At 33.0% G+C, this 27,054-nt stretch overlaps 2 protein-coding genes across 2 annotated transcripts; both read left to right on the top strand.

Moving 5' to 3' along the window:
- The first annotated feature begins 1,569 nt into the window (after nucleotides 1-1,569).
- Nucleotides 1,570-5,089, top strand: LOC131622214 (probable mediator of RNA polymerase II transcription subunit 26b). Its single transcript, XM_058893240.1, has 10 exons — nucleotides 1,570-1,739; nucleotides 2,324-2,906; nucleotides 3,007-3,075; nucleotides 3,169-3,251; nucleotides 3,534-3,592; nucleotides 3,710-3,846; nucleotides 3,955-3,982; nucleotides 4,072-4,382; nucleotides 4,463-4,544; nucleotides 4,644-5,089. The coding sequence occupies exons 2-10, from the start codon at nucleotides 2,472-2,474 to the stop codon at nucleotides 4,769-4,771; spliced, it is 1,332 nt and encodes a 443-aa protein (XP_058749223.1). The 5' UTR covers nucleotides 1,570-1,739; nucleotides 2,324-2,471; the 3' UTR covers nucleotides 4,772-5,089.
- A 21,181-nt stretch (nucleotides 5,090-26,270) lies between these two features.
- LOC131622177 (uncharacterized mitochondrial protein AtMg01250-like) lies at nucleotides 26,271-26,783 on the top strand. Its single transcript, XM_058893207.1, has one exon. It carries the CDS (start codon nucleotides 26,271-26,273, stop codon nucleotides 26,781-26,783), a length of 513 nt encoding a protein of 170 aa, XP_058749190.1.
- The last annotated feature ends 271 nt before the right edge of the window (nucleotides 26,784-27,054 follow it).

The following is a 27,054-nucleotide window of genomic DNA, read 5'->3' as shown; positions in this document are numbered from 1 at the left end:
TATAATAGACAATTTATTTAAACACACAAAGTATATAAGATTTTAATTTTTAAATTAATTATCTTAAATATGGTCTCTATTTCAAAATTTTGGTCGCATTTAAATAATGGTTTTTAAGATTGCGAGACCTTATCACTAAGTCGACGCATCTAATATAAAATCAGATAACATTTAAAAGGTGTTCTCAATACATATATTTTTTTAATTGATTCAAAATAACCTTAAGGGTCTGGTTGGATAATTTAGAACTAACGGAATAGAGTGGAGTTGAATGGAATAGAATGGAGCGGAATGGAACATAAACTCCATTCTATTGTTTGGATGTTTTACGACGGAACAAAATTTATATACATTGTTTGGAAATTGGACTGAGCGGAAAATATTATAATATTTTTATTCTATTTTTATCCTTTACTTCAAACATATCAATATGAGTAATATAAAATTTTGGAGGATAAAATTGGAATTGTACTACTAATTTATTTCATTCCATGGGATACATCCCAATTTGGATGGAATGAAAAATGGGCTAAAGTAGTGGTATTGGATGGAATGGGTTCCATCACATTTCATTTCATTTCATTCTTTTTTTATAAAACCAAAGATGAAACATAACATCATTTCATTCCATTCCATTCCATTCCATCATTTTTTATCAATCCAAACGTACCCTAAAATTATATGTATATGGAAAGAGATAATGAGTCAAAAAAGGTATAATTGTATTTAAAGTTTGGTCATTAAGAAAAAACTGACTTTATAAAAAAAAATATTAAAAAATTAAATTTAAAATAACCTTAAAACATTATCTTAAAAAAAGTTACTTTATAAAAAAAAATTCAAAAAAAATTAGAATAATATGCATATGGAAAGATAGAGTAAATATTTTTGGTAATCATCGTATCTAAACAGAAAGATTTGGATATGCTCGAAAAATAAGGGATTAAAAAAAATAAAAATAAAAATTTTGAACCCAAATTTAAACTCTTGAAAACTCAGTTGAATTTCAGCACTGAGTCAAGGGCCCCACTTAACTCGTTTCTTCAGAACCGCTTTCTCGACCCTATCTACATCGCACCACATTCACTACCTACTCTCTCATAAAAAAAATAATTTTAATAAAAAATAATTTTAATAAATATTAATAAAAAATAATTTCAATTAAAAATATAATAAAAAACAATTTTAATAAAAAATTTTAATAAAAAATAATTTTTATAAAACAATAATATAATCAAATCACATCAATTAAAAAACTGGATTTGATAAGACGCATATCTTGAAAAGTTTAAAGTAATTCCTTTTTTTATTAATATAAAATAAAATATTTTTATAATCATTTATTTAATATTATTCTTTAGTATATTTTTATTTATATGGCAAGAAACTTTCCTGAATATAAAATATAATAAAAAATTCTCTTTTAATTAATAGAATTAAAATTAGTCAAATTAAAAAAATAAAATAAAATATTTTAATTTTTTGACAGCCAAAATATTTTAATTATAATCTTGAAAATTAAAAAAAAAAAAAGAAAACGATCACAAAGAGACACAACATAGCACTTCTCTTTCTTCACATCTTTTCTTCTCTTCTTGCAAACCAAATTGTGTTTTCATCAAAGTCAAAACACATCATCACAATCTCTCTCTCTCTCTCTCTCTCTCTCTCTCTCTCTCTCTCTCAAGTACTTCTTGTTGGAAGAGATTGAAAAGAACCAAGTTTTGATCAAACACACGGTATTGTTTTTTTTTAACCTCAATAGTGCAACATTACGTAAACAATTTGTTACAATCTACATAGGTAGATTGCGACAACAACATAGTATGATTAAGGTTTTGTGTTTGTTTATGTTTTTGTTTGTGTTCATGTGACACTGAATCTGCTGTTTCTTGATCATTTTCGGGTGCTTTGTTTATTCCTTAAATATCTCGGTTTTTTTAAAAGCTGTTTTTTTTTTTTTCTGTTTTTATTTTTTAATTTTTAATAGAAAAAAAAGGGTCTTGGAGGTTTTTGGTGTTTTATAACACCAGAAAAATGTGAAACAACAAAAGATTTTACAATCATAAACATAACACACAACGTTATTTGTTATCGAATAGATAGATACTTATTACGCGTGTGTGTTGTTTTTATTGTTTTTTTGTTACCGATTCTGTTCCCAACCCAAACCATATCATCATTTCAATTTCTTGCCGAACATTGATCCAATCAAAATTACCAAAATGGGGCACCCCAGAAAATGAAATTAAGAATTTGGCTATTCTTTGATTTAGAAAAAGATTCAATTTTTTGATTGTTTCTTCGTCATTGTTTTGTTCAGGGTGATTGAAGATCAAGAACTGATTGTCGATGAAATGAAAAAAATCGGATTTTGATTGTTGGGTGATTGGTTTTTGTTGGGTTTTTGGATCTTGCTGTTGAAGGGTAGATTTGGGGTTTCGGTTTTTGTTGTTTTGGGATTGTTGAAGATGAAGTCTGGGTCACTTGATCAGTGGAGGAGTTACTTTAGGTCGTCGAGTTCGGATATTTTCGATATAATTGACCATGCGATTGTTGTTGCTGCTGCTGATTGTCCGAAGGAGTTTAAGTTGAGGAGAGATGGGATTGCTGAGAGGTTGTTTTCTGTCATGCTGAATCGTTGCAAGGACTGTGAGAAAGTTGAAACGCCGGTTTCTGGTAATGAGAATGATGAGGTTTGCAAGAGAGGTTTTGTTAGAAATGGTGGGAGTAAGGAGAGTAAGGCAAATTGCGGTGGGGAAGATAATGGAGTTGTGGAAGTGAATCCTGTTAGCAATTACACCTTTGGAGATGCGGAGGCTCTCACGGATGAGCTCGAAGCAGAATCTGAGTTTCTTGCTGAGGTTTTGAGGATCAAAGGTGTTCTCGATAACTATGAAGATGAGGTATAATCTTTTTCTATCGTGTTTGTTTTTTGAAGGTTGAAGTCGTTTGTGTGTTGTGTGATCGCTGATTAGTGATGTTGTTCATTTCGTGTTGTTACAGTCTGACTCGGTGCTGTTTGAGTCTCTGAGGAGGCTTCAACTGATGCATATCTCCGTCGATCTTCTTAAGGTTTGAATTGAATCTTTCAGCGTTGATTTAGAACAATTTGGTTTTGTTTTCTTTTAAGAATGTTGTCTAATAGTCTGAAATTATCTTTTTCAGTCAACTGAGATTGGAAAAGCTGTCAATCCTCTCCGAAAGTATGGATCAAAGGATGTCCGTCAACTCGCACGGGTCCTCATCGAGTATGATTTAGTTTTTCATCTATAAATCATGGTTTATTTTGTACAATCATTGCTGTTATGTTGATCCATCTGAAAGAGTGATGCATTGATCCTATAATAATGGTCTTTAGTTATAAGACTTAGTTAATTCGAACCAATTTCATAGTTAGTCATGTGTCGTTTATGTTAACATTGATGATAATCTTTAGATAGGCGAGTGATTCGGCAATTATTCTTTTTGATTCTTATCATTGTACCTAACAACTCGAATTCTAAATTTGTTTTATGGTTTTTACATTATAGTGGGTGGAAAGAAATGGTCGATAATTGGGTCAAGGGGAACACAGCAAAACCTGCTGCAGGTAGAGATTTTATTATCTAACTTAGTATGGTAATGATCGGTATATGGTCACGCTTTTTTGTTTGATTTCAAAACTAATTCATGTTGGAAAATTGCTATTGAATGTTTGTAACTTCAGAAGGAGGCACACCGGATTCCATAAATCCGTCTGTTGTTGAGAATGCAGAAGATGAGGAGGAAGGAGGACTTCCATCACCTCCTTTAGACGACGGGGCTTTCTTTGTTTCTCAACCCGGTGCAATGGAGCTCTCACAGGTATTGTCCTTTTTCCCTTACTCGAACTTACTTTACGCAGGCTTGTATAGATTTGAAACTGAGTTCGTGTTTTCCTTGTGTTGTATGTCATATTTGGATGATGTAAAGTTCTTCGATGGCATGGATGATGACGGAAGTGAGTTCAATTTTCAATTTCCGTACGGTTCTGAATCTGAATTCCCCTTGTGTTATATTAATGATTGTTAATGTGGAATGTTTTTTCAGATCTTCGTAAGAGTGGACCTTCTAACAAGAACCGTGACAGCGGCAGAAAGCCGGCTTCGGACACTCTAGTTAAGGACAAGAGGAATTTCCCGGTTTTCAACGCAACCGCAATCCCTGCCAATGACAACAAGAGTCAGCAAATGAAGAAGACTGAGGCTGCAGTGAGGCTGAACAAACCGGTAGCTGCTGATGCTGGCCGCGGAAGACCAATGAACTCGAACATTCAGCGGAAACCTAATGCAGAGCAGAGGCCGCAGCAGAAAGCCCAGAACGGTACTGTGCCAAAGAGGCCTCTCAATGCACCGCAAGAGGTAAGCAAAAAAAAAGCTTTACGACTATTAAAATTTTAAAGTTTTTTCGTTCTCTCTGACATTAATCCGTTGTGTTTCAGAAGCCCAAATGCTTAAGTGATGCTGATAAGCTCGAAGCTACTAAGCGGAAACTTCAAGAGCGTTATCAACAAGCTGAAAACGGTGAGTCATTGATGAAGTTGTCCGACACAATGATTTCTTAGAACACATCATTCGGTTTATCATAACTAATCGATAAAATTGTTTGTTAATTGCTTGCAGCCAAGAGGCAAAGGACTATACAAGTTATGGAAATCAATGAACTTCCAAAGCAAGGAGCTGGCCAGCGAAACACTAATTTCAAACCGGGAAATCACAACCGGCAATGGGCTAATAACGGTCGTAGATAGAGTCGCGGCTAGTTTCGGAGAGGAAGAATAGCGATAACATGTTTTTACCAAACATTTACATGATAGAAGATTGATCCCCCTTCCTCCTCCTCATCTTGAGCATAGAAAATAACAATTATACATTCACCATTGATAGAGTTATTTTGGATTTTAGAGAGGGAAGTAAACTTTGAAACATTGATTATTTCCCAAGTTTTTAAACTTATGAGTACATAGGAATTTTGTTGGTCCAAGATTTTGGATTTGGATTTTTCATCCTATCTTGGAATTCCTTGCCTTGTTCTATAAATTTATGTCAATAGAAATCGTTTCTTGACATTTTTCTTTTGTCACATATATTATATTACATTAGGGTCTTATATAACATATAGTATACATGCAATTGTGCATGTTACTATAATATCTCAATGACCTTATGTAAATATGTAATAAGCAGGTTCATAGGAATGAAAAATACTTTTGTAGTCTTTTGACTACAAATGTTTCCAAATTTCAGTAGCATGATGGAGTTCAGAACATGGTTAAGGTATGTATGTTTCTTTCTTGTAGATTCAACAATAATTTAGATTTTTTTGAAGGAAAAAAATGGAGGTTTTTATTTAAAAAATTTATTTTTTTCAACTTTAGGTTTATCATTAATATATAGTACTACTTAAAAGTTTCAACATATATTTTATGAGTATTTTTTACTCTAGTTTTTTTGACTAGTTTACATTTATGACTTTCAATCTTTAATTGCTTTAAGTTTGTCCAAGTCTATTCTAAAAGTTGGTCCAAGTCAAATCAATTTTCTTCTTTACTCTACGTTTCATTTAAATTTTTTTAAAAATACTTTTTAAAAATATTAAATCTAAAAATAAATTTTTTTATTTTTAATATTATTATTAGTAAAAAAATATTATTTTTTAAAATAATTAATTAATGATTTTATTGAAAAATACATATTTAATGTTGAATTGAATTGTAAAAATGGTAAATATATTTTTTTAATGTGATAAATAAAAGGAATGGTGAGAATATATTTTTATTCTCTTTTTGTGATTTTGTTTGATAAAAAATAGCATAAGCATGTGAATAACAAGAGTGAAGAATGAGTGGCCTTTGATTGATGGTATAGGACAATTTGACATAGTTGAATATTCCACACTATCTTTAAAAAACAAAAAACAAAAATAGAGGCTAGATTGTATGAATATGAAATTAATTATGACTATGACTGCCAAAGAAAGAAGAACGTGCTAAAGAAAGTTGGGGCATATTTTATTTTTTGTTAAAATTTTTTTTTTATTTGTCGGCTTGACTTTCTTTGTTATTTTTTATTTTCTTCTCATTTGGCTAACAACCATTTAATTGTACTATATGTGTTTTCCATGTGTCTCAAAACTACTCAACTCAATTGTACTTTGTTATAGTGCTGTCTGTTTTGACCACATATCTTTCCTACTACTTTCCTTCGTTTTAGGAACACGGTGAAAACTTTTTTATATTGTAAATTCTTTAAAATATATTGGGTGTTAAGAGATTGGGAAGATGTTTTTTAATATTTAAGATAAAAACTTTTTTATAACAATATTTAAGATAAAACTCTGGACATTCTATTTTAATTTTGATTGATTTGTTAATTAAATAGAGACCTAGCAATGAAGACAAGGTCAAGATTTGGAATTTCCTTTTTAATGGTTGGGTAGTTTTCTTATAGTTGATTCAATGAAAATGTTAAAGGATTTCTCTAATAAATTTAGATATGAGTAAATCAAACTTTGTATAGCTGCTCTTGCTAAGTGTCTATGAGGGGACGTATTTTAATTAAATATAATTTTAATTTAAAAGAGGGGGAGAGAATGGAGGAGGTAAAACACTTTAATCAAATCAAATATATATTTAATTCACAATGGGAGATGAGAGATTTTAAAATTAATTTATATTTTTACTTTTAGAATATTATAATATTTTCCTTAGAATATTATAACATTCGTGTTAAATAAATATAAAACAAAATGATATTAAAAGAAATTGTCAATTCATAAACATAGATAATCACAAACAAAATATTAAATATTTTAAATAGTCTAGAAATATATTTAAGTGTAAATAAAATATCGATAAATATCATAAAATCATTATATGATCAATTTTCAAATGAATCATTTTTCGTCTTAATAATCCCTCTAATCTTATAAAATATTTTTGAAATTAAATTTTATATAATATATAATTCATATACTACAATTATAAATCGATATGTAATACAATGCAATAATTTATAAAATTATTAAGTTATTTAAAAAAATAATAATAAAAAATAAAACACATAAAGAAAAGTTGAAACATAGTAATTAAAATAATGAAGTTGTTGATAAAAAATATGAAAAATTCTAATAGAGTGACAAATTAACATATAATATTTATTAAAGGACAATTTATAATTATAATAAAAAATAAAAATAATTTTGTCAATATAACAAAAATAGATTTTAATATAACTCCTTTCCCTCTCCTCCAAAATCTTCCAATTTAGAGGCAAGGAAAAACTATTTCCGGAGAGATTCAGATTATCTCCACTTCCCTCCTCTCCCATCATAAAAAATTTAATCAAATATACTTAGTTTAAAATACTTCCTCCTCTTTTCTCCAAAACTCCCCAACCAAATGGACCCTAAGCACACAACTCCCTCTAATTATTTTTATTATTATTATTATTAAAGAAGTCAAACAATAAATTTTTATTTAATCTATAAATTTATTTTCTCTCTCTCCATAATAAATATTAGGGATAATTTTGACAAAACCATAATCAATACTACTTTAAACTTTAAAAACGATAATTAAAAGAAATATGACATTTAAAAAAATGATATTTAAAAAGGGACGTAGGGAGTATTATTTAAAATAATAATTAATTATCAACTGAGATAATTTATTGGGTCTAAAAGGATGACTAAGTCGTTCAAATCAAGTGTGACAATATTGGATGAACGTGCACTAGGTCATTTGAGTGGGTCTAGGCTGTAACATCCGTATTTATTATTTTGTGTTTTATTTTATTATTTGTGAATTATGTGGATTAAGTGTGTTTATAAGTGCTTATGTGATATTTGTGTTATTTATTGAGTATTAATAGTAAATAGCATAAGTTAGTAAGTGTTATTAGTTATTGGGCCTATGTTGGCATTAGTAAGTGATGGGGTGTTAATTAGAGCCCGTTAGTAATTGAGGTTTAGTAAGGCTTTAACCAAAACAAGAGAATTGAGGGCAATTGAGAATTAGAACTCATTTGGCAAAGTTGGGAAAGAAGAGAGAAGAGAAGAGGAGAATCTCAAGGTTGAAGATAGAGTTGGCTTCAATCCAAAACCTAAGGTATGAGTGGGATTCTTTCATGCTAAAGGGATGTATGATGATGTTTAGGGTGGGTTTAGATGATATGTTGAACCATGGATTGTGTTATAGAAATCCTAGGTTTTTGATGAGTTTGAGTGAAACCATGTTTTTATGGATGATTGATGATGAATAATGATTGTTGATGTCTTTGTATGTGTTTAATTGATGTTTATAATGGGTTTTGAGTGGTGGATGTGAGGTTCCGCAGTTCTGTCACGAAGGTGATTTTGCTGCATAATCGCGCGTCCGCTAAGCGGGCTCAGGCCCGCTAAGCGGATGCTGTTTGTTTTTGAAAATTAAAGAGAGCTCGCTAAGCGGAGCTAGTTCGCTAAGCGGAGCTCAGTTTTGATTCGCTACTGTGTTGAGCCGCTTGAAGCGAGGTTGTGGAAATTGTATTTCCAAAAGCGCGCTTGAAGGTCGCTAAGCGGGCCTTGCTGTGCAAAACTTGTTCAAACTTTGAATTGATGTATCTTTTGATCTGTGACTCCGTTTTAAATGCCGTTTGAACTTCCATGATGCTTTAATTGATTCCTTTTTAATGAATATGATTGGGAATCTTTTGGAAAACCTTTTGATGTTTTTCTTAAAATGAACCGTTTGATGTTGTATTTGTTATTGTGAAGTGACACATTGTTGTATGATGATACAACATAGCGACGTGGTTGTGAAGTGATGAATTACTACAAAAGTAATGATGCTTAGCCGATGTTTGAATGATGTTGTCGTACGTTGTGAATGTGTGTTTTGTGGATGTGTGTCATTGTGTCACATCCATTGCATAAGTGTCCTTTAGCCTGAGAATGGCACCGACTATTAGCCTGAAAGATGGCAACGACTATGGCCCAATGGCAATGATTGAGACGGGAGTTTTACTCCGAATGGTACCACATGCATTTGCATAAGTCGAGTCACATTTGAATTGCATATGATGTTGCTTTGAATGTGTGTTTGTTGTGATGCGATGATGAGATGTTATTGTGATGTATTGAACTCATAATTGTGAATGGAATATGTTGTCATACTTGTATATTCGATAAGGGGTTGAAGTCATACAACAAACAATTCTTATTAACAACAACAAAATTATAAACAACATATTGTAAACTACATAAAACATACAACTTTTATTACTAACAACAAACAACTTTTATCAACAAAAACATATCAACTCATAAAATATTTCACTGACGTACTTGTCCCAGAATGACATCCATAATGAAATAAGGATGAAGTTGAAGTGAGAGCTGCAAACTTGTGTTAAATTTGAATGGATGTCATTTCACACAAATTTGCAGCGCTCACCATCCCTATCTAAAAGTCAAAACCAACAAAAAATTCACTCATATAATCTATTGAAACATAAACAATGATTCAAAAACAACATATTGAGCTAACTTCTAAACAGATTTGAAACATAAACTATTGAACCATGTAAGAACCTATATTATATATTATGAAGACGAACTTGTAATGTAACCATTTCCTAAAATTTGATTCAACGAAGATAATCTTTCGAAGAAGACGAGTTTACTACATGAGTTCGGGGTTTCCATTTTTTATGTTTGTGAAGAAAGATTGTTAAAACGTTAATGTAGATTAAGATATATGAGAGAGACGAGTGAGAGAGACGTTAATGTTTTATTTTGAGAGAGAAAATTGTTATGTACTAAAGCGAAATAATTTCGCTTGTATATAAATATAAAATATCTTTCACCGCGATTGATAATAAGAACCCTGATGAATTGATTGCATCTTACACCATAGTTGATAATATGAACTATGGTGATTTATAAGGACAAGTCCATTTTGTAATGAAAATATAGAAAATTGTTGATGATGTGATTGGAACCCTTACCCTCCAGGTATATTTCAACCACGGTTGATAACTATGACCATAATAAAATCTCTTTTAATAAATTGCAAAAAAAAAAAACGCCAATAAATAATTTATTAGTATGATTAACATGAACATTGTAATATGGTGTTATAAAATGTCTATTTTATAATAAAAAAGAGGTTAGAATCACGATGTGGTAAATAAAGTGCCATGATTTTTTTTATGGAGAGAAAATGAAAATAAAAAATAAAAACTAAAATCATAATTTTTAAAATACAAACATAACACTTATTAAAATCATTTTCATTGTTAGGCTTGAGTTATTTGTTACTAGTAGTTTCATTGAGAATATACTTAGTTGAATTAAAAGGTTTAATTATTTCCCATTTCTGTTATGGAGTTTTGAGAAGAAGAAATACATTAGAGGGGTTAAAGAGAATGAGAGTGAAATCTTTTTATCTTTTTTTTGAGGGCATGTTTGCTAGAAAATAATGTTAAAACAACAAAGATTAAAATTTGAGTATTTATATAAATCTTCACAATTCATTGTTGAATATAATTTTTGAGTTCCTCATTTTAAAAATTTAATATTATGAAAAAAATCTCCATCAAAGTTAAGGGGTTATCCTTTCAATTGATTTTTCCCTCCCTCTTACTTTAAAGTTCTTCTTTTCTATCATAAACTACTAAATAAAACTTTAAAAAAAATTGTCAAATTAATTTTAAAAAAAAAAATGTAAAAGACGAAATCTAAGAATAATGATGAGATCATGATTTAAAACACCTTACTAAAAGGTTACATAGTTTTCTTTTATCTATTTTAATTTTAATGAGGGTGATTTTTTTTCCATATTTTAAGAGACAAAAACTTCGATGCGAGTTATGTTGCAAAGTGGAAACAAGATCAAAAATTTGAATAAATAATGTTTCTAATATATTCATGTGATGAGAGAATCAAATATTGTAGTTGCTCTTGCTAAACACGGCATTATTGTATACAACAATTAATACTAGGTTTTCTATATTACTTTCCTCCATTTTTATGCTGATTAATTTATTGACTCATGAATGCTTTTGTATTTCCTTTTCTTAGAGAATTTTATTATAATCTTTGTATGGTTTATAGACTAACATCTCGTAGTTTGTTTATATATAAAACATTATCATTTTGCTATATGTTTTCTCTATATTTGTCTTAAATTAAATTTTTAATTTTTTTTATAGATTTCTTTTACAAGAAATAATTATATTTGAGGCAATTGTTAAGTAAAAATTAATAATAACCGATTACTACTATTAATATTTTTCTAGTTTTTAGCAGTTGTAATTGGTTACAAGTTTTATGTAACCGATTACATGCATGTAAATTTTAGTTTTCAGTTTAGGTTGACTTGTTACTTGTGTCCCAATCCATTTGTGATTGTTTAAATACCATGGAGATATTATTATAAATGTTAATAAAAATATACATTCTCAACCTTTAATTACACACACAATATATATATATATATATATATATATATATATATATATATATATATATATATATATATATATATAATCCTCTTTTTCCACATTCAAACACTCCATTTTCACCAACCAAGTGATTCTAAGTTCTAACATTTGCATCAAGAGTCTGGTTCGATCCATCAAACACCTAGTATGCAACATGATTTTTGTCTTCAATGAAAGAATTCCTACAAACCTATCCATCTTTAATGCGAAGAATTACGACAAATGGTGCAAACAAATGAAAGTGTTGTTTGGCTATCAATATGTTCTTGAAGTGATCAAGAACGGGGCGAGTCCTCTTGTCGAAGGTGCAACAGATGCACAACGAGCAATACTTAAGGAAGAGAAGAAGAAAGATTTTAATACGTTGTTTTTTATCCATCAATACGTGAATGGTGATAACTTTGAGAAAGTTGGTGACTGCGAATCGTCAAAGCAAACGTGAGAAATATTGGTAAAGGCATATGTAGGGACTGACAAGGAGAAAGTGGTGAGGTTACAAACTCACAAATTTCAACTTGAATAAATTCAAATGGAGGAAAATGAGAAAATCAACAATTACGATACGAGAATTAACCGGTTGATAAACAAAGTAAAAACATGTGAAGAAACTGTTATAGAGCAGTATGTCGTCACAAAAATCTTGTGTTCTTTGACGACAAGATTTGATAACATAAATGAGAAAGACAAAAAGTTGAAAGGAAAATTACCCATGAAGAATAAAGGAAATTTTTCAAAATTTTAGAGGAAGAGAATCCCAAAATTCGAAGAATTCGACTTGTCAAAAGAGTGAGAGAAACTCCAACAAAAATGATAGTCAAGACAACTTTAGAGGTGCTAGTAAAAATGTTGACAAGAGCAAGATGCATTGCTTTATTTGTCAAAAGTTTGATCATTTTGCAAGAGAATGCAACACGAATAAGAAGGAACCTCGAGTGGATCAAGTGAAAGTTGCAAGACAAGAGTTTGATGAAGAGAACACACTCCTGGCCATGATAATATAAGGGGAATGTAGTAGCAACAAACTGCGGGATAATAGCAGCAGTAATTCCAGGAATGCTACAGAAGCATGTTGTAACTGGTTACGTAAAAGCTATAATCGATTACAAACAGAAGAAAACTATTATACCCCAAATTTGACCCACAAGCTTTCATTTTTTTTTGCACTAAATTCATCTGCATATGATTCCATTTGGTCATGGAGTCACCATAATCACATGCAATATAGCTCATTTAATAAAAAAGTCAACATAAAGTCAACATTTTCATCAACATTAAGTTTAGAGCGGGAAAGAATAGATATCTAGTCGTTAATTTAAAAAGCATTAAGTTAAAATTCATTTTTGAGCCAACCTATAACATATAAATAAAAGTCCCTATCCTAATTTCAACTAATTTAGAAACGTGTTTTGACACTTCTCACTCACTCACGCGTGCGCGCGCGTACACACACACACACACACACTATCCCTCTAAATTGTTTTTTGTTACTTTCTCTCACTAATATTTTATCCAAAATGCTTTTACAAAAAATTTATTTTGTGAGTGGGGATAAGTTGTAATTCTAGAAGGGTAGAATTATAAAATTCACCAAGGGAAAATTTTGTATTCAACTTGGTTGAATATTATCCATTTAGGGATTATTTGTGGGTTAGAAGCTAAATATGTAAAAAAAAACTTTGGTTTGGGGATTGTGCGACCAAGTCCTTGTTTAGGTTCTTGGTTAGCCCGTGATAAAACCATGATTCGATTAAATCTTAACCCGTGGTAAAAACTTGGATAAGGTTTGGGATTAGTCCTACATTAAAATATTCTAAGTTATTGGTTAGCCCCTATAAAACCAATGCTTAAGGTTTGTGAGCTCATCCATTGATAAAAGCTTACACAGTTTGTTTAGATGCTTGAAAACTAAACGCTCCGAGATTCTAGTAGAAATATGACTAACCGATTCGATCTACTGCGTAGAAAGGAGACTAATCGCTTCAATCCACAGTTAGAAAGAAAAGGCTCAACTATGATATTCCTATTCTTATTGTTTGGATGGAAGTCTACCATTTTCCTAGTATAAGGGGGTTCATGAGTATTTCCTACTAAAAACCCTCAACGTTTATTGGATACTCTTAAGGTCGATTCTTAGGGAGAGGAGTAAGTTATTTTATTTTTGACCGAACCTCTATAATTGTTGGTGTTCTCTCTTTTCCCTAAACTCTTTATATTCTGCAATTTATTTTTTGCGGCTTAATATGTTTTTAAACTTAGATTTTTTTATCTGTAAATTTTTTCAAAACACATTTTTCTGAACCACACAATTCACCCTTTATTGTGTATGAATTCACATGTACAACATGTATCTCCTTCTCTGTTACATCGGTGACACGTCCAAAAGGCCAACCATGTCTTCATAGACAAGAATCTTTCAGAAAGCAATATGTTCCACCTTCAACTCATTTTCTCATGTGGTCAAGATGCCTTAAGAGAAAACATACTTGTTCAAACCCCTCAAGAAGTGGTCTCGACTCTAATATTTATGGAATCTGTCCCTACATTTGGCCATCTTTGACCTAAGGGGAGGGAATGGGAATGATTATCCTCCAGAAGAATGCAAAAGCTGAATGGGCCTCACGACTTTAAGGGACGATTAGGAAGTATCCATCTTTGAAAATTATCCAATCATCAACATAAACATGAAACATTTTCTTCAGTTGACAAAGAGAGAGAGAAACCCCCCCACTCTACTCTAATATAAGTGTGTGTTACTCACATTAATATTTGAGCACCTTCACATAGGCCCAGCTCAACGAGTGTAGTTGAGAAGGGGTAATCTGTAAGTTGTTCAACATTTCCACTTAGAAGTCGTAAAGAAGGAGATGGGATCCAAGTATGTAAAATAAACACTTATACAAGTGCATAAACATCCATTGAAGGAAATGGACAACCTCATGCAATAATCATATGAGAGACCATAAAATCAGAAGACAGTCCCATGTCCGGGTGATCATTCTCCACTTTATTATTGTCCCCAAACATGGAAAAGGTCCCAATAACTTCTACATCCACCAATAATACTAGGTGGCATTCACGGGAAACTCGAGGCCTTGTTGGTCTTTTCAAATGATATTGTCCCTACTGTCGACAAAAAAGATAATGTCTTCTATGAGTTCTAATTTTCCACTGAAATTTAAAATGTTGCCTAACTTCTTATTGTTGAACTCCTTTCCATTCTAGGACCTAAAAGCTTTGATAGATATTTGGGTCATCGGATCACCCGGTGCGCCTATATAAACTCCGAATATACCATGGGTGATTCAAGAAAGGGAGAGCCATGGTCAATTCCCCTCATGTAGAGATGAACCAAATTCACCCCTCCATCTTCTCCTACATGGCTGTATTCACTTCTATCATAATGGAAATTCATGGGGTCAATACTATTTTTGAAAAAACTCCTTAGACTTAGAACTATCACTAAGAATGATAAGGTTTGTAAGAGAATTTTTAAATTCCAAAGGAGCAACATCCAATACATATAGATCTACAACTCATGTGCAGAACATGACCTCTTGTCATTGTAACTAGATATATTTATAATGTTTGCGGTTCTATCTCCTAAGTTGGCCATTTCTAAGAGGAAAAAGTAGAAAACAACAACAGTAAATGAGAGAGATAAAATTGGTACCTAGAAACGCAACAACGAAAGAACAGAGCAACAACGAAAGAACCATCCAGAAACGCAAAGGACCAAATATATTACGAAGTTTGAAAGAAAAATAAAGGGATAAGACAAAGTGTCGTTGGAGTTCAAGGATGGAGAATCAAAATTGGCAAATGATTCAACAACCTTTACATAATTGAGCGAAGTAGGCAAACAAAATTCAATTGGCGGGTTTCGAAATCTCAATGCCACTTGAGTGCACTTAAGCACTCTAAATGATCGAGCCACACATCCTAGGGTGTATGGCCATGTACATGAACAATCACATGAAGTGATTTAGTGACGAGACTGACATTTAATGCACCTATTTCCAATGTCACTTCCTCCTAATTTTCAGACCTTTTGTCGTTTTACCTACCAGGAGTTTGTAAGAAATATAACGATAGAGGATAAAAGTTGATAGTCGATTCGGTAACTTTAAAATTTTGTAATTACTTTGGGTCATTTCCAACCCTCGAAGCAGAAGCGTTGGCCCTCAAAGAAGCTATCCATAGTGCTATTGAGCTTCGGTTGGAGAATGTTATTTTTGAGAGTGATTCTCAAAATACGGTTCAAGCTACTAGGACGGGACTCATCGGTTCTTCTGAATTTATTTTCATTATTTTTACTATTCGTAATTTATTGCTTAATTTTTTTAACTTTGAGATAAAGTTTGTAAAGCGCCAAACAAATTCGGCTGCTCACGCCATAGCGACGGCTGCCGATTCTTGGTCTAGATGTAACTTATTTAATTTAACACATGATATGAGTTAAGTTTCCTTTTGATAAAAAAATAGGTTATCTCTCTTTACAACATAAATTTCTTCCAAAAGATAATACATTATAATCAATTAAATAGACCAAAGTCACATAGTCATGTAACATTAAAGGCACTGAATCCATCTCCTATATTTGATTGCATGATTTCATTAATTATCTAATTTAATCAACTTGAATTTCAATGTTGAGAGTGAGTTCAGTCTTCTCAAAAGGTTTTTAACACAAGACAACTTTATTTTTTATAATTTGAATATTCTCTTACTTTAAAAAATCTGTTGATTTAATTATTCACACAACTTATTTTTATACTTGATGATATGATTTGAGAGACATGATATTTCACATTTGTGCCAATTGCCGTTTTTCAGGTGACGTCCCAATCCCACTTACTCAAATGAAAAAGGTAACTTTTCTATTACTACATACTCATCAATTCACAGCTCCCAAGATGCAAAGTTTGTGCTGATTGAAAACGACAAATAAAAGTTAGATTCTACAATTATTCCAATCTCTTCCATTTGACACATGTCATGCATATGATGAAAAATAAATGACACGTCACATATTCGATTTGGATAAGGTTCAAAAAATGCGCATAATGATATCGTAACTTAACGTGTATCACCCACCGTATTTATAACAAATTTAGGATAAATACTTGAAAGTAAGATCATAATTGATAAGGTATATCATACCATAGCACCTAACTAAACACAAATTTCAAATAGTTGGTCATTAATCCACTAGTATATGATAAGTTTGTAATTTGTGAGTTGTTAATCTTCTAAGCATGACAGATACACTATGTTTGTTTTAGTTGGTAGGGCAATTAAAATTTGGTAAATAACCACTAATCTAGTAAACGTGTATATTATCATCGCCGACATAACACAACCATAAACCATAGTATATTTTAAATGTCTTGCCTGCACCTTCTTACTTTAGTTTCTACTCAATTAAAAAATTTAAAATTATTATTAATTTAACATGTTTGCCTGCTGTTTTGTAGGGCAAAAATTGTGGGTAAATTTTGGTGATTTAGTTGTTATTTTTTATTTTAATTATTGTTCTATTTTAAAATATAATAATAAAGATTGTTTATAAAGAGGGGAAAAAAACATCAAGCTATGCCGTTACTTTTTTTTAATGACAATATTAATCCTCCTAAATACTACATACATTGATTTAGAAGACACACCATAGTTATGCACGAGCTTTTGGACTCTCTAAAAAAATTCATCGTTTGTCTCTGGTGTTAGGAAGGCAAAAATAGATAACAAAAATAGTATGAAAGCATGTTGATTGTCAGAACGTGTTTTCTCATGTTTGACCTTTTTACTTAAGACATCTTTGAGGGGGTTTATGTCTCATAGTAAAACCTCTAGTCCTCAGTCCCACTAATGGAGAAATCCTAGTCAATTTCACACATGCGTGTTTCCATCGTATTCAATCGTACATTAGAAGATCTGCTGAACTAAGTGTCGATCTCTCATCCAGTGGATCAGTCAAGAAATTCAAAGACGCCTATTTTTTCACAGATTTTCCTACTCATCAAAATATATCAAATAGAACATCCTCTAACAATGTCATGTTGTATTTAAAGCCTGAAAGCTCCTTACAATGAATTTTGTGTTCTCCAAACGTATTCAAACACGTCTTGCAACAAACAAGACAAACCTCATCAATATGGAATAAAAGAATCATAAGACAATATCTAAGTGTTTTGTATCGTCCATAAAGACCAACGGTCACGACCCAGAGGAAACAACAATTAGCGAAACCACTTGATGTGTACGGGTATTACCCTAGGGAAGAGTTAGGAGATCCAAGTCAAGATACATCCAACGACTCCCTACATCGTACGCTTGAAGAATAATGGATGGTTACAATTGGTCCAATTTATAAATGAAAAGTGCACTATTCTCCAGATATATAATTTCAAATTCAAACTTCATTCACTCATCTCACTCACATAATGACTTGATTGTTGAAGTGCTACCCTTGTAGGCCAGCCTCCCTCACCGCATTAGAAGTTCACATCTACCATTGCATCTTGCAACCTTCGTTCTCTGTTCAAGTATACCTTGGAGGCTGCATTAAACCATACATAAACCTTTTTAATTTGCAAAACTAGTCTACTGTGTCTAATGTCACTTAACCCTTATGGTTGTCCATATAGTTTTTTCATCAAGATTATCTTGAATAAATGTCATCTTCACATCCATCTTATTTAAATGCATATCCCGACTAGCTACCAAGGCTAATACTGCCTTGATAAAAGTATGTTCGTTGACCAGACAAATTTTTTATCATAGTCAATCCCATTCTATTTTGAGTATTCGTTTGCTACAAGAAGAACATTGAACTTTTCCTCTTCTTTTTCTGTTACTCCTGATTTTCTCTTGAACACCCGCTTACAACCTATGGTGCTTTCTCCCATATTTGATTTTTCTTACAGCCTGGAAAAATGAGTCGGTCTCAATGTTTATACTAGATCAATCATCAATCTCTATAAAACAGACTCAACTTTAGAATGTGGGTTGAAACTCTCACTTTTCCACCCATATTAAGAGTGTGTCGGTTTCGGATCTTATTATAACTAATACATCATTTACGAAAATAGATGAACATCTTATCACATATAAGATTGAGGTGACGTGTTTTTAGATAGATTTATCTCTTATAAAGGAGTTAGATATAAAGTTTTGTTTGGACTCTTAAGTTATTTCAGGGACTGTTTGACTATACAGCATCGAGTATTAATCATAGTATAATGTTCAAACGGATAGCAAAGATAAGAAGTCATGTGAGAACGCCACAAATCAAGTGGTGGCATTTGAAGGATGAAAATAAGAAGTTTCCAACAAAATATTTTGGAGGGAGGGTTTGACAACCATAATGAAAAACAAATGATATGTGGAATAAGATAGCCCAAGAGATTAGAAAAGTAGCTAAAAAAGACATTGGGAGAACCAAGAGGTTTTGAACTTTGGGGTAAAGAATTACGGAGGTGAAATTAAGTGTTCAAAGTAAAGTTAGAGTAAAAAGATTATTTTAATTAGTGACCTAGGTGTAAGAAAGCTGGAACTTGGCGAAAGTATAAGAAACCTAAGAACGAGACAAAAAAGATGACGATTGGAGAAATAACCTAAACTTTGACAGATTATACCAATATTAAGGAATCGGGGAGGGAGAAAATTTTATATTAGCCTTGCTAAGGAAAGAGAACGAAATATAAGAGATTTGAATCATATGAAATGTGTTAAAGATAAAAAAAATGTAAAGTCTTGGTTCATGAAAAGTATATAAATGCAATGTTAGACATATTTCTATAATTTATTTAATGAAGGATATGATATGTCACGGGCTCTAGCAGACTCGACATTAGAGAATAGGAATGAAACTATAATTACTATCGTCGAATAAAAAACAAGAGGTAAACTTGAAAAGGATGAGTAACAATAAGGTGGTTGATCCAGACAACATACTTATTGAAGTGTGGAAAATTCTTGAATTATGCATTGATTGACTCACCAAACTCTTTTACAAAATTATGAAATAAAAATAAATGTCAGATGAATGGAGAATAAGCACTTTAGTTTCAATTTATAAGAACAAAGATATATATATATATATATATATATATATATATATATATATATATAAAATTGTGAAAATTAATTTACAGGGGTGTTAAAAATTATGAGACATACCATTAAGTTATGAGAACTATTGATTAAACATATGAGAGATTGACCATTGAAGTCATCTATCTACTACGATGTATGGTGAAGCAGTATCAGATGGACCAACGGGACTTGCACTTAATTTTTATTGACTTTGAGAAGTCATATGCTAGAGTGACTAGAGAGATTTTGTGGAAAGCTCTAGAAAATAAAATGGTTATTGCATATATTTGAGTTACCCAAGATACGTATGAAGGGTATCGATTAGTGTATGGACATAAGGTGGAGAGACAGACGATTTCTCTGTTATAATAGGTTTGCATCATGATTCAACCCTAAACTCCTACCTTTTTATTTAATTTTGGATGTACTCACATAATACATCTAAGAGCTAGCACCGAGAGACATGTATTCTTTTGTAAATGATTTAGTCCTACTGGAAAAGTCGGAGGAGAATTTAAAAGAGAGCTGGTTGGAGACTTGGAGATGAGATTTAGAAACAAACGACTCTCACCTATGCAGAAGTAAGACAGAGTAAATTGAACGTAAGTTGAGCAAAAGGAGAAGCGTTTCTAACCCAGCGGGAAAGTTGGAGACCATATCATCCTAGAAGTCACGAGATTTAAATATCTTAGGTCTGTAATACAAAATGATAGAAAAATATAATGGGACGTAAACCATCGAATTCAATATGGATGACTGAAATGGAGGAGGACTTCAAGAATTTTATGTGACACAAAGGTACCACTCAAGATGAAAGGAAATTTTTATCGGACAGGGGTAAAATTTGCGATGTTGTACTAGACAAAACATTTGATGGTTAAAAATCAACACGAAAATAAAGTAAGCGCAACAGAGATAATGATGTTGCATTGGACTTGTGGTAACACTAGACATGATAAGATGATGAAATGTAGACTTAGATAATTTTGTCTTGTAGAGAGAAGACATGTAGAATCTATGATAAAAAGTGTATTTTAGATGAAAAAGAATCAAATAGAGAAAGACCTAAAAACAAGATAAGTTATTAAAAAAAATTTTAAAATTAACGATGATATTACAGAAAGTGATCCGTGTGGCCAACTTTACTTAATAGGACTTGATTGTTGTTGGTGGTGTATGCATTTAGTGAGAAAGCTATGAGTTAGATTGTCTAACAAATTAACGTGTATAATTTTATATACCTTGTCATAAAATGCTTCATTACTTTATTTTTTGAGCTTTTCATTTGTTTAACATATAAACTGGAAAAGAAAATCTATTACATTCTTTTGGTCTAGAAATCAGAATCCTATTCAAATGGAATGTGCTTTGAGAAAATGCAGGGCATAATATTTATCAAACAAGAAGAATATTATGTTATTCCCGTAGACTAAAAGAGATGAATATTCTATTATATCATCAGCAAATGGCATAAGATCTTTTTGTATAAGTTATTTATATCGGCACATAAGATTCATGTCTTGTCAAAAATATTATCCAAACAAAAATTCTTCCATTATAATCTAAATTTTGTGGTTGAATTCTTCTTATTCCTTTTTAGAATAACACATTGCCATTCAGTTTTCATTAGTCCCATAAAAATAATATCATTATACTTTTAGCTGGAGTAAATTTTGAAGTATCAGCATGCAAATAAATTTTAAGACATTAATTCTCATAATTGACACATTGATTAAGAAAAATAATCAAGATCGTATGATTATCCATTGTGCCCTGTTATGTTTAAGATGACTAATGAAATTTAGTTTTTATATAGAATTGATAAGAAATGAGGGCAACATTTAATTCCTTGATTAAATGAATCATATAATCTAACCAAGGCAATCTAGTTGTAAAAGAAAGATATCATGAATTCTCATTTATATATACACTTAATTTCTATGCAAGGAAAAACCATGTATGCAACGAATATAATGTATTTTGCATATATCAGTTCAAGTTTTTGTATGATTTACATCAATTTACAATCACATAATGATAGGAAATTAGAGAAAAAGAAATAGAGCTATGCGATTCCGACGGTGATGTAGATCGAGGGTGTAGATCGTGTTTCGAGATGTCACAGCGTTGTTGAGCTTTGTCTGTTTTCTTCTGGTTTCAGTCATCAAGGGTCTTTCCATTTCTTCTTCTGCTTCATCTTTGGTTTAAACTCCTGGTTTTAGGATCAGGGACCTCAGTGGAGGAGTAGTTTTGGGGCTTTTGGTTTATGCGTTCTTTTCTTTGATTTTAGGGCATTTGTCTGTTGTGTTTTTAGTTCGTGGGTTTCGTTGGCTGTGGTTTTTTTTTTTTGCTTTGTCCTTTTGTCGGATCTAGGTTTCTAATTGTTGTTTCACTCCAAATGAGGGGCGAGGTTCAGCAGAGGGGGGAGGCCTGGGTGGAGGTGAGGAGAAAATCTTTCAGAAATTGGGTTCCTATGTGGGATACTTTTCCATTCAGTAGGGCACAAAGAGGTGTTGGCTCGGGAGATTTATTTTCCTTCTACATTTATGAGTTTCCAGATTCAACCAAGGCTAGGGACTTGTATGATTTGTTTGGCTGTATAGGAAAATTAATGAAGGTTTCGATATCTCCAAGGAGAAATAAGGTGGGGAAGAGATTCGGTTTTGCGAGGTTTAAGGAGGTAGAAGACATGAGGTTGCTGGCAGTTACTTTCGATAATTTTCAGATTGGCGAGAGGAAAATTCACGCAAACGAGTCAAGGTTTGAGCGCTTTGTTCCTTTAGCACAAAGGCTTAATGGGGGAAGGAAGAGGTTTGGGGAGAATGCGGCGAAGGAAGATGATTTGAAGAGGGGTGTTAATTATGTAGAGGGGAGAAATTCCATTAGGAATTGGAGCAGGTCTTTTGTGGAGGTTGTAAACAATAATAGGATCAGTTGTGAAGGAGAGGTACCAAGTGCGTTATTCATCATCGAAGGATGTTAACGACAGGTTACAAAAAGCGTTCGTGGGGAGTGTGAATATTTTAGGATCCACATATAGTATGCAAACCAAGTTGGAGATGGAGGGCTACTATAATGTCAAGGTCACTCCTTTAGGTGATTCGTTGTGCATTTTGGAAGAATCGGAGCGTGATGTCATCGATAATTTCGTTCTTGAAGGGGAATTATGGTGGAAGAATTGTTGAGAAGGTATTTAAATGGGAAGAAGGTGTTGTTGAGGCTGTCAGGCATGTGTGGATCAGGATTTTTGGAGTACCCGCTCATGCTTGGAATGCCGAGTTTTTTGTGTTGTTGGCGAATTCGTTAGGCAAGTTCTTGTGCTTAGATGAATACACGGCGGGAGGCTTATGTTACGATGTTGCCAGGATAAGAATTTCGGTGCCCCTTGATTTCAAGTTGTTGGAAAGTATGACGGTTATGATTGATGATAGGGCTTTTAATTTGATTCTTAGGGAGGAGTGTGGTAATCATCCCTTGAATTCTGGTAATTCAAATTCCTTCTTTTCTGGTTTTGTTTCTTCTATAACGGAAACAGACACGACTTGTTTTTTAGTGGACTCGGAAGACGTTATCAAATAACTTTCTAGTGTAGGAGAGGTTGTGGGTTCGGCTGATGGGGAGGGCCATTCTGCTTCAGGTAGAGGTGAAGCAAGTAGGAAAGCGGAGTCTTTAGAGAAGAATGCTTTGGGTTTGCAGCAACTTCCAGGGGACTTGGGTTTGTCGTCGAGCCAGTTTAAGCAGAACGAATATATGGCTTCGGTTAGGGATGAGATTTCAGGGGCAGAGGCTGTTTTGGTAGTCGATTTGTCTGCGGATTCCAGTTCTTTTGTAGAGGACAATATCTGTATTCCAACTAAGCATATTATGGATTCTAGGAAACCTGAAGATGTAGTAGCTTTTGACGGGGAAATTTCGGTTGGCGGTGGGGGTGCAAATAGCTACAATCTCGCGTCTAAAGTGAGGGCTATCGGTTCTTTCGACAAGGCGGGGACAGTAGCTAAGGAAAAGAAGAAGCGTCGAAACAAAAATTTGATTTTCAATAATTTTTCGGATATTGATGAATCTCTTCATAAAAGATCTGTTTGGAATGTTAAAAAAATTCAAAGGGAAGGAACTGTTGGTAGATGGGATTCGTGTTTCCAAGCAAAGGCATGCCTCCCCATTGGTCGGTCATAGGGTTTCTTCAAAAAGCAGTATAGGTGAGGCCACTTCTTTGAGGTCTGTTCAGGATGCTCTCAATGTTGACAGGGATGTTGTTTTACACGGCAACCATAGTGGTATGAGTGACATCAATAAAAATAATTGTAGGCAATAGGGTAACTTAGATTGCGAATCCGGTTCAAAGATTTGGAATGCTATGGAAGCTTTGGGGGTGGTGTATAAAGGGGGCGATTTGGAAGTCATAGAGAGGATTGAAGCTTTGGAGAAAGAAGCTTTATTGAGAAAAGGCGGTATGAAGGAGTCTAAAAAAGGTTTGTTATGATTATTGGCACTATGAACATTAATGGGGGTGGCAATGCTCTTAAGAGGAGAAGAATTAGTTCTTTGATTCTAAAGAGCAAAGCGGATGTTTTCATGATTCAAGAAACTAAATTATCCAATTTAAAAGATTTTGTGGCGAAGAGTTTTTGGAATAGCAAAGGTATCGGGTATTCTTTTTCTAATTCATCAGGAAGATCGGGGGGTCTTTTAACTTTGTGGAAGGAGGACTTTTTTGGAAATTATCATGAGCTTCAAAGGGGAGGGGTACCTTTGTAACAGCTCGGGCCTCTCGCAAGGCGCTCCCGACACTATTACCTCACAAACTTCTCTACCCCCCTCTCTAGTAGAGTTTTTGCCTTTCGTGGGAATCGAACCTTGTACCATGGGGTTCGAGTACATGTTCATTCCATTCCCACTACCACACCTTTTTATGTAACAGCCCGAGCCTTCGACATTCCCGGCACTGTCACCTCACGATCTTTTTTACCCCCCTCTCTAGTAAATTTTTTGCCTTTCGTGGGAATCGAACCATGTACCCTGGGGTTCAAGTACATGTTCAATCCATTCCCACTACCAATTAGGCTACTAGCACAATTGGTAGTGGGAATGAAATGAACATGTACTTGAACCCCAGGGTACAAGGTTCGAGTGGGCTGTTACAACCTTGGTGTTAAATTTCAAAAGAACAACAATTTCTTTTATTTGATTAATGTTTATTGGTATTGTGAGATCTCTGAAAAGAGAATTTTTTGGCGGAGATTTTAATACTATTAAGGCGCGTAGCGAGAGGAAAGGAAGAGGGCTTGTGTCTAATATTAATGACTTCGCAAATTTCATAGAGGAAAGTATGTTGGTGGATGTGCCTTGCAAAGGAAAAAAAATTTACTTGGTATAGTGGTGACAGTAAATCAATAAGTAGAATTGATAGATTTCTTGTTTCGGATAAAGTGGTGAATGATTGGGGGTGGTTGGTTAATTGGTGGGAGATAGAGATGTTTCCGATCATTGTCCTATATGGTTAGAAGTGGATAATAACAATTGGGGTCCTAAACTGTTCAAATTCAACAATGAATAGTTTTCTTGTGATTCTTTTTTCTCTTTAGTGGAAAAGGAATGGAAAAGCTTTAAGGTGGAAGGTAGAGGGGATTATGTCTTGAAACAAAAGCTTACTCTTCTCAAAGGGAGACTTAAATGGTGGAATAAAGAGGTTTTTGGAAGAATTGATTTGAAAATACAAGTGGAAGTTAGAGACATTAATTTTGGGGACTAGTTGTTGGAAGTGAAAGGGGAGGATCTTCATCCGGATATTTTGATTAGTAGGAAGGAGGTAACGACCCGGTTTTGGTCAAAATTGAGAATAAAAGAGAATATGTTAGTTCAAAAAGCTAGTTTAAAGTGGTTAAATGAAGATGACTATAATAGCGGATTTTTTCACAAGGTTATGAAGGAGAAGAGAAGACGTAATCACATTGGGCCTATAAATACTTCGGAAGGGATTTTGGAAACGGTAAAGGATATTAAAGATCAATTTGTTCGTCATTTCTCAAAAAAATTTGAAGAGGAGGAAGGAGTAGCTCCTATTTTAGATGGGATTCCTTTTGATAGTATTAGTGAGGAGGATAGAGGATGGCTTGAAAGACCTTTTAAAGAAGAAGAAATTATTAAGGCGTTAAAGTGTTGTGGTGGAGCCAAAAGTCCGGGACCGGATGGGTTTTCTTTTCTTTTCATTAAAAGGTGTTGGTCTTTTTAAGAAAAGACTTCTTGAGGTACTTTGATCATTTTTTTGTGGGAGGAGAATTATCAAAGGCGGTTACTTCTTCTTTTTTGGATTTGATTCTGAAATCCTTCAATCCTTTATGTTTGGACGATTATAGACCGATTTGTTTGGTGGGTTGTATGTACAAAGCGATGGCTAAGATGTTGGCGGGGAGATTGAAACTTGTGTTGAATTCCATTGTTTCTCATTTTAAAAGCGCTTTCATTCTGGGTAGGCAATTGCTCGATGGCGTTTTGGTGGCTAACGAAGTGGTTGATTATGCTAGGAAGGAAGGTATTTCTTGTCTTCTTTTTAAAGTTGATTTTGAAAAGGCTTATGACAATGTTTCTTGGGATTTTTTGCGTTATTTGTAGATAAAAATGGGATTTGGAGATAAATAGAGGAAATGGATGGAATTATTGGTCTTTAAAAGCGACATGTCAGTTGTGGTTAATGGGAGTCCTACTAAGGAGTTTGTTGTAAAGAGAGGTTTAAGACAAGGGGATTCATTATCGCCTTTTCTTTTCATTATTGTGGGGGAGGCTCTTACTAGGTTGGTGCGGAAATCCATTGAAATTGGAGAATATGAGAATATGGTGATTAAGCGGAGTTGTAGTGTAGATATTCTTCAATTTTCGAAAGACACTTTAATGGTCGGCGAAGGTTCTTGGAAGCAAATAAAGGCTTTAAAGATTGGTTTGATAGCTTTTGAGCTAGTCTCGGGTCTTGGCATCAATTTTCATAAAAGCAAATTGATTGGGATTAATGTTTCGCCTCACTTTATGGATGCCGCCTCTTTATATCTTTCTTGTAAGATTGAAGCTAGTAATTTCTTTTTTCTTGGTATTCCCATTGGTTTCAACCCAAGGAAAGAGGCTACTTTGTTCCCGCTTTTGGACAAGATGAAAAATCATTTGATGGGATGGAAGAACCGTTTTCTAAATCTTTGAGGTAGGATCACGCTTTTGAAGTCTATTTTGAGTTCTCTCACTATTTTTACCATGTCTTTCTATAAGATGTCGGCTAAAGTGGTTAAAGAATTTACTAAGTTACAAAGTAATTTCTTATGGGGGGAGTGGACGAGAAGAGGAACATTCATTGGGTTAGTTGGAAAGTTGTGATATTGCCTTATTTAAAAGGAGGTTTAGCCATTAAAGATATTAAAGACTTTAATCTTGTCCTTTTAAATAATTGGAGATGGAGGATTGTTAATGGTGGGAG

This window comes from Vicia villosa, unplaced genomic scaffold (genome assembly GCF_029867415.1).
Source record: "Vicia villosa cultivar HV-30 ecotype Madison, WI unplaced genomic scaffold, Vvil1.0 ctg.000025F_1_1, whole genome shotgun sequence".
Classification (NCBI taxonomy): Eukaryota; Viridiplantae; Streptophyta; class Magnoliopsida; order Fabales; family Fabaceae; genus Vicia; species Vicia villosa.
This window is presented reverse-complemented; position numbering and strand designations above follow the sequence as displayed.